The sequence below is a fragment of the Amblyomma mixtum genome, chromosome 8 (assembly GCF_055824585.1).
Source record: "Amblyomma mixtum isolate Tamu chromosome 8, ASM5582458v1, whole genome shotgun sequence".
Lineage (NCBI taxonomy): Eukaryota > Metazoa > Arthropoda > Arachnida > Ixodida > Ixodidae > Amblyomma > Amblyomma mixtum.
In genome coordinates, this window is record NC_143019.1 from 10,322,199 (window position 1) to 10,338,259 (window position 16,061).

General features: G+C 47.6%; 1 protein-coding gene across 2 annotated transcripts in view; it reads right to left on the reverse strand.

The window, feature by feature from the left end:
- Positions 1-978: 978 nt before the first annotated feature.
- The window catches only part of LOC149331294 (venom prothrombin activator nigrarin-D-like), a 31,323-nt gene continuing 16,240 nt past the window's right edge, over positions 979-16,061 (reverse strand). For both annotated transcript variants that reach the window (XM_089556434.1, XM_089556435.1), the window contains 7 exons: positions 10,873-11,067; positions 9,852-10,073; positions 8,688-8,794; positions 7,934-8,112; positions 5,927-6,062; positions 4,225-4,383; positions 979-1,797 (listed from right to left, as the gene is read on the reverse strand). In XM_089556434.1, the coding sequence (XP_089412560.1) occupies positions 1,549-1,797; positions 4,225-4,383; positions 5,927-6,062; positions 7,934-8,112; positions 8,688-8,794; positions 9,852-10,073; positions 10,873-11,067 (1,247 nt within the window). In that variant the 3' untranslated portion in view covers positions 979-1,548. The remainder of the gene's footprint in view (positions 1,798-4,224; positions 4,384-5,926; positions 6,063-7,933; positions 8,113-8,687; positions 8,795-9,851; positions 10,074-10,872; positions 11,068-16,061) is intronic.

Genomic DNA, 16,061 nt, shown 5'->3' on the forward strand with positions numbered 1-16,061 from the left:
TGAGATCTGTAGTGTCTTTTCTCCTATTTCATCCTCACGCTTGTACTTGCGAGATAGGCCTGTAGCGGCGATATCTGTATTTTTTTAGTTCTTGCTCTCTTCTAACTTACAAGAGCTTTGTTTTCCGAAAGAGTGGTGTTTTTGTGCTTAGGAGCTGGTATTCTATCGATAGAAGCCAACTTCAATGTCTCCTCGGGGTCCCTTTAAACTAGCGTTAGACTATAGAGTTGGACTTCTGGATATGCTGTAAAAAGTGGAAGATGATTTGCAGTAGCCAATAAGCTATCATTTACACGTTCTTATTTTGAAGTAACTTAAAGCACAGCAGTCAGCATTTGAATTCATGTAGAAGAAAAAAACGCAGCAGGATTTGTGTTTGCGCAAAAGCAGCGTTGTCCGCTTTGTGGTACAGAAAGACTGGTTGGACTTGGTATCCAAGCGCATAGCGGGTTAAGACGCTGATGCAGTGTTTCGATGAAGAAATCAGCGAAAACTGCTAGCTTATCAATTGCTGTGCATGCTGATGGTCGTAAATGGCGCTTATAAGCGTAAGGCTTCATTTTTAAGCCGTGCAATCGGGGCGTCGCATTTACAAGCATTTGCGGGGTATCTACTCCGGTTACAGTTCCTCCTTGAGTGGTAGTTCCGCAACGACTTCACGGCGCTACCATCGCCTTTGTGCACTAAGCTTCAAGGGCAGTTTCCGGCATGCGTCTTCACTGCTGCCCAACTGTGCACCGGCTCTCGCCTCACTTCGCGTTTCATTGCCATAACAATGGCCCCGTCTATTTCTGGTTATCTCCTTTAGCTTTTGTAAGACTCTTGCCTCTCATTCACACCTCTTGGCTGCAATGCGATGCTGCGCTCAGATTCCGGATAGACGATAGAAAGAACAGGAAGACAGTAGAAAGATTGATGCACGGGACTTCCCCTACGCCGAGTGGCGCGAGCGACTCTATGAGAATGTACGACCGCACGGAAGGGTTCATCCAACTTTATTGCACCGAGCTTCACTTCCTGAAGGCACTGATGATCCCTTCCGGGCTCTTTTTTTACAATTTGCCGGCCCTGATATACGTGGAGGGTCCTATTGGCAACTCGTCTACCCATTTCGAAAGTGCAACAATTTTTTTATCGTTTTTTCATGCCTTTGGTGTTCTTGCGTCTACTCTGTTGTTTTCTTGCTTGTTGGGTGGAATCAAAGACCCATTTTCTGAAGCATTTCTCGCCAGAGCTGAGTCAAGCACCGGGCAAGTTAAACAAGCGAACTCATAGAAACACCGGTGAGTGCTGTGTGGTTCTGGGGACCGTACCCCAAACTTCCCGTATACGAGAGGAGGCTCAAACAACTAGGCCACCATTCCGGCACGAGAGACTGCAGAGGGATTACGGTCTTTCAAGGCCAGTCTAAACCTCAAAAAAGGTGTCCGTCCACAGCACGTACACCGCAGATCTCTACTTTACAAACAACAATCCTCCCGACATCAGACTCGACAATCCTCCAGGAACTGTCGTTTCCCAAGTCAGGAAGGAAAAGCATCGCAAAGGTCAAGCCGGACCGGAGGTTCTTCGCGACTTGACCGTGTCCACAATCCAGGCGTTGTAGTTGTTGACCTTGGTGTAGAAGCCGTAGCGGCCGGGAACGCCGCACTTGCCCTGGTGCGACCAGCTGACGACCCCCACCAGGTACCAGGTGCCCCCGAGCTCCACGACGAAGGGACCACCGCTGTCGCCTTCACAAGTGTCCATCACTACGGGCTGGTCGTCGTACCCGGCGCAGAACATGTTGTCCGTGATCTGCACACACAGGGCGCTTAGTCGAGAACTGTTCCGGACAGCACTGGCATAAGCACAGGAATAGGTGAAAACGTACAGCCCCCGTCAAAAGTATACAGCCCAAGGGGTTTGCTTGTGAGGCTTGCAGCATGTCTCGTTATGCATCCTCAGCGACCGTAATTTATCGAAAGAGGAATGGCTTCGCGTTCTCAATCCTCTCAAGCTTCCGACTGCTAGATATGCTAGGGAGCCCGGCTAAACAGCTTAGCAGCGAACCTCTTGGGCTGCATACTTTTGACGGGGGCTGTACATGTAGGTCTCGGCTAGTATAAGTTGGGCTAGTTATATTCATTATCATCATCAACAACAACAGCCCAGCTACTGTCCTCTGCAGAACCAAGGCTACTCCCATGTACCTACAATTAACCTTGTCTTGCACCAGCCACGGTCACCTTACCACTGAGCTAATCTGCTGACCTGACTCTTTGTCGCGCCCTGCCTACGTTTTACCTTTCCCTGAAATCCAATCGGTTACTTCAAGCAACCATCGGCTATCTCACTTAGTTGATATCGGTTACTTGGTATTAAGATGGCATATTAAAAACAGCGCGAGCACAAGACCAGTGAGACGGGACAGCGCCTGGGTCGTGTCCCCTCTTACCGCGCTTGAAATCTGAATGTTTTGATGAAGACTGCGAAGTTTATGACATATTTTCTTTCATATTCTTTCTTCACCGGTATCGGCATGCGGTTTTATCACTCTTCGTTTGCCCCGAGATCAAGGACTCAGAGCATTTTTTTCTTTCCCCCGATTCTTTTCGCGTGCCATTGTTTCCCTTCTTTCGTATTGGTCAGCCCCGTCTTTGATCACCTGCGGCGAGTGACATTTTTTGCTACCTGTGAGAACTGACGTCACAGGCTGTCACTAATAATAGGCGAGGACCGAATTGATTAATAGGAGAAGATTTTTTAATAAAGGAAAACCCCAGAATTATAAACATTATTTCTTTTGCGATAACGGGTTCTGGGGCGACGCTTCACAAAGGCAGTGTTTGTGTAAGGCCGGTTGTTTTGCCCGAAACATTACCAAAACAAAAGACAAGCAATCTTGCACGAGCAAACAAGGCGCCAGCTAAATGAAGGTATAGGAGTCGTTCCACGGTGCAGAGACTTGCAGCCCGCAGAGACCTCAGCACCAGGGAGCGGTCGGTCGGTCGGTTCGCAGCGGATTCTCTCCTTCGCGCAAACACTGAATATGCTCTCATGCAGAGCGCATTCTCAATCGCTTATTCCCTCGACGTTCTTATGCATACACAAAGTTCCGTCCCCTGAGACGAAGTGGAATAAGCGAAGCGTAAAGATTAGCGCGAGGTAAACATCGCCGTTTTCCTTCGTGGCAGAACATCGCTGCCGCCCCTAACGAGAAACGCCGAGAAGCAAGTCGATGGAGTGCTGTGTACACTCACAGGGCTTCCCAAAAATCACGCGCCAAACGTCAGTGTGTTGATTGCAACGCAGCCGCGCATACGTCTCCTTTGTTGGGACAAAGCTCTTAAATCGCGCTGATGACATTTACCTCTTCATGCGTAGCTGTTTATATTCGGTGTTTGTTTTCCCTGGACGTGGTGCGTTGAATCTTAGCCCGATGATTCTTATCGTCGTTTTTTTTTTCTTCTTTCCAACTCTTCATTACAGCCCAGCAGTAAATAAATTTGTTTTTTTTTTTGCTTTTTCCCAAAATCTTAATCATCTTTGCTGTTTACTGCCTCGCGCAGTCTCCACTTCCTGGCAGGAAGCAGAAAATAAAGCAATCTCTTCGAGACTCGCATCAGAGTTTGTTGACTGCGTGCAATTTCTATAGGGAACAGGATGCATTCGCTAAAGGCTATTTGTGTACAAGAAAGAGGTCGTAGCTAGAGAATAAATGGACAAACCTTAGCCCCCGTGATTGCTTTTCTGAGTTGGCGGTGTACGAGTAGTACTTTTCTGGGAACCAAATCGATTCGAATAGGCTATTGTTGGTATTCAATCGAAAACGAGCAGTGCATTTAAAAACACCGTCGAACAGGAATCGAACTATGAAAGAATCGAATCTAATACGAACTGAAAACTTGCTGATTTTTCACTACTTGTGCGAATATTCCAACGAAACAAATATTCACGAGAAACAGTGAAGCGCTAGCGGCGGCGATAGAAGTCATGGAAGCTGTCACTATCGGTACACACAGCACTGATCTCCACAATAAGACGCGCAACACGAACTCAGTGTATTGACGTTTTAGCATACACGTACACGGGTCCATCGGACGCCGACTGCGCACGCGCAGTGGCTTGCATTGCACTGTGTTGCGCTGCATTGGTTTGCATTTCATTTCGACTTTTAATGGAAGGCGGTGTGGCTTCCTCAATTTTCTTTCCACGGTCCCCCAACAGAGAACAGGCCCTCACTTTTCTTCGGACAGCAGCGCTGGAAGACTCTAGGCAGACCCGCTTGCTGAGAACGGGTAGCCGCACTTCCTGCAGGTTCTCGGGCCGCGGTCCTTTGATGTTGACCCGACCCCATCCGCTGGCGAAGCCCAGCACGGGCTTCGCAGCATGGAATACCATCTGCGGTAGAGAGAGTGACACATTCAGAGCAACGTCGGATACTTGCCACGGTACTGTGACAAATGGCATACGCTTAAAATATTAAAAAAGAAAGTATTTCATCGTCATTTCCAAAATACGAGGCGCCTTCATAATGTTCAGCCTCCATTTTTAAAAGAGCGGAGGTCCTTTAAAGGTACAAAAACTTCTTAAGGCTACCTGAAAGTGCCATCAGCGTCATCCCAAAACGCTTACGGGAAAACAAGAGCACAAAAATAATAGTTTGTGGAGAAAAATTAAACGAAAGGCCCATTAACGGTTACACGCAGCGAAATTCGCGCAATCAAAGTGAAAATAATGTATGAACTAACATTCAATCTGCCTCAAATAAGATCCTCTTACTTCGCTTCTCCCACTGACAGTACTCGCATGTGCACACCCTAGCATCAAAGGTAACAGATGCAGGAAAAGTACTTTGCGGTTCTAAAACATGCATGATCGCCTTCGATCGACTTTCAGATCGCGAGCAGTATCAGCATGACACACCAGATGAGTTCCAAAAACGCACCTCTTTCACCCAGCGCACTTGTGACCTACGTGGTAGGCGAAACATTCGGATGTTTACAGCATCGTGCAAACGCGCTAAGTCACGTGTGGAGGGAAATGCGGCATTGCTGCATTTTCCCACTTGTGACGTCTTACCGAGACCGCGACTCCCGAAATCTAGTACAAAACTACAGCTTAGCAGTTATGTGACATTAAATTACTCAAGACTTATTAGGTTATCCCCCGCCGCGGTGGCTCAGTGGTTACGGCGCTCGGCTGCTGGTCCGAAAGACGCGGGTTCGATAAAGGCCGCGGCGGCCGAATTTCGATGGAGGCGAAATTCTAGAGGCCCGTGTAGTGTGCGATGTTAAAGAACCCCAGGTGGTCGCATTTTCCGGTGCCCTTCACTACGGCGTCCCTCATAACCTGAGTCGCTTTGGGACTTTAAACCCCCTTAAACCAAACCAAACTTATTGGGTTATCGTGCAGCGGGTTGACTGACGCCACAAGAAATCTTACCGGGAAAAAAAATGACCTTAAATATCTGTTTCTACTCTTATGAGCAACAAAACTTAATGATTCTTCATTCGAATGAAAATTTTGATTGTCATATTTCACATGTAACCTTTCCGATTGTAAAAAAAAATGCCAAATTTTTCTGTCTGCAAGATGATACCCTTATTAGGAAACCCACTTATGTCCATGATTCCTGTGACGCACTTTGTATTTCGGACAACCAGCTTTGTTTTTTCTCGTTTCGTATCATGAGCAAGTGGCTAAGGTACCGTGATTTGCTCGCAAGTCTCGTATTATTGCTGCTCATACGTGAGAACAATTTCCAGGTGTCTCCAGGCAACCTAAAATTTCACAGCGCGATATATTTTGCCACACCACGGCATGTGTTCAGTACATACTCTGCCGCATCAGATTTGCCAGCGCTCTTCGCTGTTAGCTACAAGTTCTATTAAGCGTTGACCAGAGTGCTCATCACATTAGCTTTCCGCGGAGTGACACCTACCTGCTCGATGAACTGAGCGTCTCCGAGGCAGATGGGGCTGAGGCGTCCGCTGTACTGGATGGCAGCCCGCAGTTCGATGAGGGCGATGTCGTTGTCCAGCGTGCGGTTATCGAAGTCGGGGTGTACCACCAGTCTCCTGTGAAAGAATTAGGACCGGATGTTGTTTTGAATTCACCCTGACCGTTTCTAACACTAAGCGCACCTAGAAGCGCGTGGCTTGCGGTTTGCTTGACTTCAGTAACGCGGTCACCGCAGTTAGGACCAGGGATTGCGCGAACATTTCTCGACCGTGTCCGCAACCGGGAATAACCCGACAGCGAGAGCAAATGACGGAGACTCAAGGGAAGGAGCACTGGAATCGACAGCATGTTGCGTGTGGCTACTCTGAAGAATAGGTCATCTCTGGTGTTACACCGGTCGACGTGAGATATGGGTCAATCACGAGGGCAGGTGAAAGGTGTGTTGCGCACAGCTCCTCCTGCTAACAGTTGTTGGTCCATCGTGGAGGCGAGAAATCTGGCATTCTATCTGCATGAAATCCATTACTTAAACGGTCAATTGTTGGCCTTCCTGTGCTTGGTCTCGCAGTGTCCTGTCTCCCGTGACCTCTCATTTGTGCCCGTTTGTACATACAGACGCACAGTGCACCTTTCACACGCACAGTCACACGCACAGATGCACAGTGCACCAGTGTAGACGCACGGTGCACATTTCTTGTGCAAAGGTGTGCACCTGCGTGAACACTGAATTTCGTAAACGGGTCAGCGTCCCGTATACAGCTGTGCTGTATTATGTTGGCTTCAGTCGGAACCCACCTTCCGTCCTGCTGCACAAAATTAAAACTTATCAACATGAGCAGCATCTAACTATGTGCACAGCAGCACAAAGCCATCAGCCAATTACATTTAATTAATTCTGTCCTGTTCGAGCCGGGAACATGGCACCCGTCTGCAAAAACTGGTACCAGAAACATTTACATGCAATCCTAGGACACATGCATACTGCATTTGAAGGCATAAAAGGCACAGGGGTTTTAAGTAATTCATGTGTCATTTCGCAGCGCCAGTGATAATAGAGAGTTTTAGTATAGCGTTAGCGTGATAGCGGACCTAAGGGAAATTACGTTAGCGCGCCGCAAGCAACTTATCCCCACAGAGAGTTTTAGTATAGCGTTTTGAAAACGTTAAACGCCATCTGCTTGACGTGCATGTGAACGGTCCTTCTAAAATGGTCGACACTGCCGCTAACTTGCCAAAGTATAATATTTTCGAGTTTTTTAAACGAATTATTAGTGCAGCGTTCATTTTCGTCTGCAAAATGACCCAGAAATTGAAATAAAATGAAATAAAAACGCAAAACAGTGGCGCCATCTAGTAAAGGCAATGTTAACTACAAGCCGTTGGAGCAAGAATATTTGCCGTCACATGACGTCTAATGTTCAAAAAACTTTTGTAAATTGAATATAAACTCTCTTTACATAATTTAAGTCCATAAAAAACCGCGAAAAACCTCCAAATCTATTTTTGTCTCGTTCCAGACGTTTTTGCTAGGTTTCTGCTGCGTTTCGGGCCGTTGCAGACGGTAGCAGTGCAGCTTGAGGTTCCATTAGGCTTGCGCGCTCCAGAATCAAGAGCGTATCTCAAAAACTGGGCTGAATTGCAGCTTAAACTTTATCGTAGAAGCAAGGTAAGTCATAGCGAAAAGCAAAAACACCAGTAGTTGCCGGTAAACACGCCTACCGGAATCGCAAGAGCTGCTGAATCGGCTGAAGCGGGCGGCTCTCGCTTGAAAGGACGCCGCCATGTTTTCACGCTAAGGGCGCAAAATCCGCAACTGCCGTAACGCTAACTTCTGAAAATTGCGTTCGTACGCTAACGCTATTTCCCCGTTAGCGTTCTGCGCATGCGCACTCTGGACCCGCTATTCCGCTATGCACGCAATTAGGCAAAGCCCGCAATACTAAAACTCTCTAATGTCAGCGATGGGCTCGCCACATGGGGCTCGCACCTGATGGACAGTACGATCTCGTGGTCTTCGCGGTGGACGAGGCTGTGCTTGCCGAGAACCACGAGGACGTCTTGGCGGCTGTACTGCTTGAAGCAGTGCGCCGCAGTCAGCACCCAGCGATGGCTGATGAGGCTGCCCCCGCAGAAGGCGTCGTCGGTCTTCGCGTGCTTCAGCAGAACCTGCGGAAGGGTGGGTAGGTGTGAGGTGTGAAAGCAGGCAGGCAAGAGTTTTACAGAAAATTGCTGCCTCCGAGCAACGCCGAACGGGGCAGAGTGACATAACCTTACTGAATGAATAATACACTGTTTTATTTATTTATTTATTTATTTATTTATTTATTTATTTATTTATTTATTTATTTATTTATTTATTTATTTATTTATTTATCATGCATCGATCGACCGTCAGTCGGTCGGTCGATCGGTCGGTTTTTCAGTATACGCAGATTTTTTAGCAGTACACATCATAAAACTGAGGTTTTGATTGGAGGACGCTGCTGTGTTGAATTGCATCAATAATTATTAGGGAATTGCATAAACGACGTGAAAACCTGGAACTCGTAAGAGTGCAATTTTTTTGCATCCGTGTTCTAGAACTGCAAAATGTCTAACTCGTATTCACAAAACTCATGAACAGTGGAGGCAACCCAAGCAAGAATAAAGCGAATTGTTCGTACCAGATCAGCTCCCATGAATTAGTATAAAGGACCTCGCACTAAAACCAACACCGCTAGCAAACAGTTTAGGCCGCTTGCCTGCCACGGATGGGCCCCGATCTTGGCGTCGTTTCCTCTGACTATTTTTGAGCCTTGGTCGCTGACGGCGTCACCCGGTTGGGAGAGCAATGGTTTCCCACACAGGCCTGCAACAAAGAAGGACGAGCGGTATGCTGCGCTCCCTACTGAAAAGCAGACCATGGCGTGTATAAATACTCCCCCTCTCTTAACCACTCTGATCTTTTAACTCTGCTCTATCTGCACGTGGCACCGGTGGTGGCTTGGCTCGAGCCAGTAGGCAGGCCCGTGCAATTTCCTTTTCATTCTTCTCTCAGTCACAACAACAACAACAACAATCACGTTTAATTCGAGAGCATTAGAGCTTTCGTTCTCGAGATAAGCTGGCGTCCGTCCTCCCCTTCATAGCACGAACAAGCACAAGACCCACCTGCCAAGGTGGGCAAGTGGCATGGTTTGTGAGCAATCTGCCCACCATGGCAGGTGGCAATGAAATTGGTTCAAGTAAATTCAGTTCTGTTGCCACCTGTCCCCCGTGGCGTTAGTGTCCCTTCAACTACTCCAGTCCTTCGTTTACAAAAAAATGGGCTGGTACTGAATCATGGCGAGGGTCGTTGCTCTAATGGTATGTAAGGGACAGAGGAATTCGCGCGTCTGTACGTGACGAAGACAGAAGACCAGGCATAAATAACATAGCAAGGCAGGATAACTTATGTCTGCTCCTTGTCTTGGTCATAAAGGCACTTGCATTTATAAGTAGTGTGTGCCACGTTGTGCAACTTGTGCGGCTGATCCTTGTAAAGGACGAAGACTAGTCAAGCTTCTGTTGCAGCTTTTCGCCTCGCTTCTCCCGTCGTTGATGGAAATAAAGTAAATAAAATATTCCACACTCACTAAACAAGCAACCCCAACAAAAAGCGCCGCCGCGGTGGCTCAGTGGTTACGGCGCTCGGCTGCTGACCCGAAAGACGCGGGTTCAATCCAGGCCGCGGCTGCCGAATTTCTTTGGAGGAGAAATTCTAGAGACCCGTGTACTGTGCGATGTCAGTGCACGTTAAAGAACCCCAGGCGGTCGAAATTTCCGTAGCCCTCCACTACGGCGTCTCTCATAGCCTTATTCGCTTTGGGACGTTAAACCCCATAAACCAAACCAAGCCAATCAAAAGTCTTAATCAAGTGACAGACCTTGATCGAGGCCGGCTATCCTGTCCGAAGCGGTACTGACGTTACTGCCAGCGGATGCTGGCGAGGGCTCGGCTTCGTAGGTGATGTGGAAGCCGCGGCTCTTGATGCTGCGTGAGCATTTGCCCCGAAAGACCATGGTCGCTCTTCTGCCGGGCGTGAGGAGGGTGTCATTCTGGATGCCAGTGGTGCCATTTGACGTCACAGCAGCCAGGCGTCGTCCTCCTGCAGGGTATAAGCGTTGCGCCTTAACGGCTATTTTACACCCATGGAGTCATCCGGCAGCACCGTAAGTCTTAGAAATGAACAAAAGCGAGCCCCTCACTGCGTTCAGCGTTTCAAAAAGGTGGCCTTGTTTACTTGGGAGAGTAAGACCAAAAAATTCTTCCTTTTCTTCTTGGACAGCGCATCACGTGACATTAGCATCATATTTCCTGATGCAGCGCAATGACATCGACTGTCCTCCTGTTCAGTGGGAGTGCAGAGATAGTTAATTGCGAATTTTCCTTGCCCAATAAGTATAGACGTCCACACATTTGTATGGAGCGTCCAAGCGACATGTTCTGTTATGTGTGAATGACCCCTCCGTTGGCGTCTGAATTCGCGATAGCTTTCCTCTAAGCGTGTGTGGAGTGTCGCGCTTCAGCTCTTCGCATCTATGTGCCTTCCACGTGCGATTCTATTCCACTCGTACGCGCTATTTTAGCGAAAAGTGAAAGCGATTGACGCTCGGTAGCTGCTGATCAGAGCGGAATTAATTTCACGGCATTAAGTATGGCGTTCCTAAAGGCACAAGTTCATTGGCTTCACGCTTCGGTACGTGTTTGCCGTCGAAGGGTTTTATAAAGCTCAGCGTCAGGCTACAGCATCTGCCACTGCAAAAACAAGGGTAGAGCTAATACAACATTCATATAGGCCCAAAAGTAGTTAATACGCACGTTCTAACAAATGAACCGTTGTTTAATGAGAACTAATACCGTCCAGCGTTGAAAGGTCCAGGAAGCATTTATCATCGTTCCCTCACCTTGAACTTCTCCATCCATGAACGTGATGCTGTTTTCTGCCAGCGGGCAGAGGTCGACCTCCTCGAGTCGGAACTTGATGACGTTGCCGTAAGGCACCTCCATCTTGACTTCGCAGTAGGCTTCGAGCGGGTAGATGTCCGGATATCCCGGGCTCTTGATGAATCCCGACAGTTCACTGTCTTCGAAATGACAGCCTCCACATAAAAGCAAAAGTGGGAAAAAAAATAAAACGTGCAATAGCTTTTTCTTCAGAAGTCATTCGCTTCCACAACTTAAGCGCCTGCAGGAAGCACTCGTCATAAAACATGAAACCTCTCTATCTCGCACCCTTTTTGGACAAGCCTATCTTCAAAAGCGAAGATGAATGCTCATTGTGTGCGTCAGACATGACCGAAAACATTACCCCACTCCGACAATCCTAACCACTGCTACACATCGTAGTGATCAAACACTTTCTGAAATTGAGTGTCTGCTCTAACAGAAGTTAAGCTTCTGTTAGTGAATCGTTACGGGACGTTTATGTTCCGCCCGAATGCAGCCATCCGGCGACAAAGGAAACATTTTCGGCTGCGCGAAACCAAACCGTGAATTCAAATACAAAATTCTTTGAGAAGCAGCAGTGTACACAGGTATTTTCGTGCTTTATTACTTTTCTCCTCTAGCACTGGTGGCCACAGCTGGTGACATGAGGACCTTTAGCTAACGAGCAAATCCACTAGCTGGCTCCGGGTCACTGGCAGGGCAGATAAATCACAGACTCAAAAGAATTAATCAGTCAATTAATAATCGGTACGAACTATGCTTTCGGTTGTTTCATTGCCCGGTTTTGTTTTCTGCTACAATGAAATCTACTTTTTTTTTTAGGAGGGGGGGGGGGGGGGGCAATGTCGTTTTCCGATTCGGCTACACTCAGGCAAAAAGTCCAGTTCTTTCGTGAGGCACCCTCTGTCCAGCTAGCGGATTCCCGGTAAGCTCTCTTTTGCTTAACACCAAACGCATTTAGAGAGCAGAACCGGCAGTCATGCACTTGTATATATATACCCTGTATTACAAAGCCATGTTACGCCTCCGAGATGAGACACTAAATTAGCGGTCCACTGTCGCTTGAGGCAAATTGTTACCGCATACGAAAGTGCCGCGTGGCGACACACAGTGCACGCATAGTAAAGGCGAACAAAACCAAAAACAAAAGAAACACGTGACGAGATGAAAGGAGAGAAGCGGTCAGCGCGACAACGAAGGCTGCAGAAAGTCTGAAAATGGCGACGCGCTGTGCAGAGATATGCGCTTCGCTCCGTTCTTTGCCCGAGGCACGGGAATGGGCCGGAAACCAGGAAATAATCGCCTTCCATCTGAGTGCTTATTGTTTACTATTGCGGAAAAAAAAAGGAGTAACTTAGTGCGTCTGACATTGTATGGGTGATGAATTACGAGGTATTTATTAGGTTCAACGGGTATTTTGTGGCGCTGATGAGGGCGCTTAATGTGAACATTTCCGACTGTCGCTTTCGTTGGCGGATGCTCGAGCAGAATGGAATGGGGGAGGAAATGAGGCATGAGGAAGATGGATATAAGGTTTAATGGAAGACGCCAGCTCCATCCTCTGCACTAAGGTCAGCTGTGAGGCTGCCTTTTTTCCTGCCGCTGTGCCCTTAAGACGTGCTTCAGAGCGCGTTTCCTTTCTTAGACTTCAGCATCCAGCTCCTCAGCCCACGAAAGAGCCGTGTTCACTTTCGAGAACAATGACCTTAAAGGGACAATGAGGACGAACTGAGGTCGGCCTGTATCGAGAGATTAACCATTCAATTGACAAAGAGGAAACTTCATCTGATAACGGATCTTATGTAAGCTAGAAAGGGTCCAAAATGAAATGAAGGTTTCATCACCACTGGCCAATCTCACAACTAAACGGTGGTTCGTCGACAGAGGTTTTTAAGGCGTGCATCCCACATTTTAGACTACACTGTCATTCACTACAAAATGGTGAACACGGTGTTATTTTTGGTGCAGACGTCACAAGTTTGAATCGGGTGGCGAGAAAAATTTTGAATGCAATCTTTTCAGCTATGAATGCGTAATCACAAACAGTTTCGCCAATGCTTATGCGTGGCTTAATTTGGAGTGAAGCTGTTTGCTGCAGGCACGTCACCACGTTGTTCACGTCACCTCATTGAACTTCACTGCGGTGCTCATTGGTACCAGTTAGAAAGAAGCAGCAGGAGTTCTGCGATGTTCTTTATCGGACGGCAGCTAAGACGCTTTTCTCGCTCCTCTCATGCAAGCTGCGATCGCAATAGAAGCCTCATCGGGACACGTATCGTCGGTCATAAAGTTCGCTGATTGGCTCGAGAAAAAAGTCGTCCTCAGACCGGAAAACGTTCGCTGGTTGGACAGAACTGATATGACTGGATCAGAAGTGCCGTCACTATTGGTAAAGGCATCAACAGCTTCGAATGCTATCGCACTGTTAACCCATAATGTACGCGGGCGAGTCAAATGAAAGTGAGCCAATGCGAATATATGGCAAACGGGGTGCTTTATTTAAAAGTAGTCTCCATGAGCAGTTAGACAATTGTCCCACTGACTGATGAGTCGCGTGATTACTGTCTCGTAAAACTCATCGGGTTGCTGGTTCAAAAAGTCCGTAACTGACTCTTTCACGTCATCGTCCGACACGAATCTGGTTCCCTGGAGCTGCTTTTTTTCAATTGCCCGAAAATATGGAAGTCGCAACAGATAACCAAAATGGCCGTGAATTATGGTGTGAACCGAACCGTGACTGATATTCACCCGCTCTGCCAGTTCATCGATGCTTATTCTCCATTCTTGTGTAATCAGCTCATCCGCCTTTGCAGTTGTGTTGGGGGTGATTGCACAGTAGCTTTGACCCGGTCTTGGATCGTATTTTCAAATTTCACGCCCTTCTTTGAACCGCTTGCTCCAACGCTTCACAGTGGCCAATGAAATGCAATGTTCACCGTACACGGCAGCCAAACGGCGACTGATTTCTCGTTGGGAAACACCTTCAGCTGTCAAGAACCTCACTACACCACGCTGTTCAACTTTTGGAGCGTCCTTTACGACCCGCAACCGTGTTCAACCTAGTGCAAGAGAGCAATAAAAACACTTATCCTCACACCCGCGTGTCACTTTCGTAAATAAGGGATGTCTGTGTACAACGCGCATGCCTCGCAAATAAGTGACCAAACCATTACTGCACGGAGTGGGTTGGCTGACTTTCCTTTGTCTCGCCCTCGTAAATAGGCGTCACTGTTAATTTTTATAGAAAACCACTGCTGACGCCATTTGCCTCACCAGTAAAGAACGGATGGCGCGTTCCTTTCATCTAATTGCGCTCCATCCTGTCTACCTTGTTTTATTGTGTCGTCTTTCTGTGCGCATAAAAGAAATCTGAGTATGAACCAACTAGCCCCACAATGCATATTACTGGATTATCTAATTTCAACAAACGTTAAAGCGCTCGCTTGACGACTGCTGCGTTCGTACTTGGCGTCTTTCGGTTCTTGCGGACGCATAGCATTCACCACCTGCGCGCGGATGTCATTCGTAACGAAACCATGATCCAGTCTACGCATCTGCATAAATTGCAGTCTGGGGGCAATGAAGCGTGAAATCACGCTATTCAGCGGCGCGAACTAGGGCACTTGGAGCGGGTACACGTTCCACTTCGAATCGGACCTGTTCGCTCTTAGCGGAAGACAACGGCTTCGACGCTTTATCATCGGCTACCGAGGAGGAGGTAGACGATGATGGAGCCGATGATGGCCACCCTCTTCACACTCCTTGCGCTACCTTCGCCGTCTCCGGACGCAGTGTGCATGCGCCTCGTGGTGCCTTCATCGCCTTCGAGTGCGGCTCGCCTTCTGCCGTGATCGCGAGCAACCAGCTATGTCTGGAGAAGGACTATAAGGCTCTATATAGCAACGCATCGATGTAATAAATGCGCACTTCGCTGCCGAACAAACTCCAACATACACAAAGAAGTCGCGGATTTGATTTTCACGGGAGCAAAAATTGGTACAGTTGGCCACAGTGTAACTTTGGTATCTATCACCGCTTTAGGCCTTTTCTGTACTAAGACGTGTAAGATAAGGCAATATGAAAGCTGTCTTCTAAGACATCGTTGCTCTTATGTCGACCATTATTAACTATTTTCAGGGCGCGAGTAGGCAGTAATGGAAAACTAAAATATACTGCAGCATTCATTAACTCAGTAAAACTCCAAAGCAATCTACGCTCTTCAACGATAACTTCACACCGGACTACGGTGGGAGAGCGTGTGTCCCATCGCCCACGTGAGATCATGGCATAAAGTGAAACGGGGCAGGCTCAACACTGATCTTGAGGACCGGCAAGCTGCGGTCCATAAGCGCCACTTTTTATTATTAGTGTAACGAAAAAGATGGCGAAGCAATGCATGCTTTTTAGTCTTAGCTTGCCGGTGTAAATACGGGGTCCTTTCACGACGAGCGGCGCCTGTTCCGGCGCCTGTTGCAGTCGTGTAATTTGTTGATCGCTTGCTTTGTTAGTCACCAGCTGAAGAAGCAACATGTACTCTAAAGGCATTGTAATCATCTCACTCATCGTCACCACAGACATCGTCATCAGCCTAATCAAAGAGAGAGACAAAAGAAGATAAGGCAGGGAAATTAACCAGGCACTGCCTAATCGGCTACCCTAGACGCGGGCAAGGGGATAGCGAAGAGGGAAAGAGGAAAAGAAGAGCAATGAAAGTTCAGTTGGTAGTTCCGAACATGGCCACATTCTCCTTTATTCCGTAACAACACAGAAAAGCCACAGTCAGTCTGCGATGTGGTGCTAAACCCTGTGTCTCGTATATATTTTAGGAGTTACCTGATGTTTACCAAGGTGAAGGTCGGGACCGAAGTCCCACAATTTTAGCGTCCGTCAGCCAGCTGAAATCGTCATCAAGGTGAAGGACTCCACCAGCGATTAACAATTGCTAGTTTCTTTGCAATGAATGATGTGGTCGAAAGATTAAAATGGTGTTAGGTAACCCTCAGCATTTCCTTGTTACGAAACGCGACATCTGCATCTTTTCCCCCGGTCAGTCATTGAATATTCGCTGCTTTCTGACATTTATCGTATTTCTGACCAAACGGAATTCCATAGAGTCATTGACCACTCCACTCTTACAGTGGCTTTA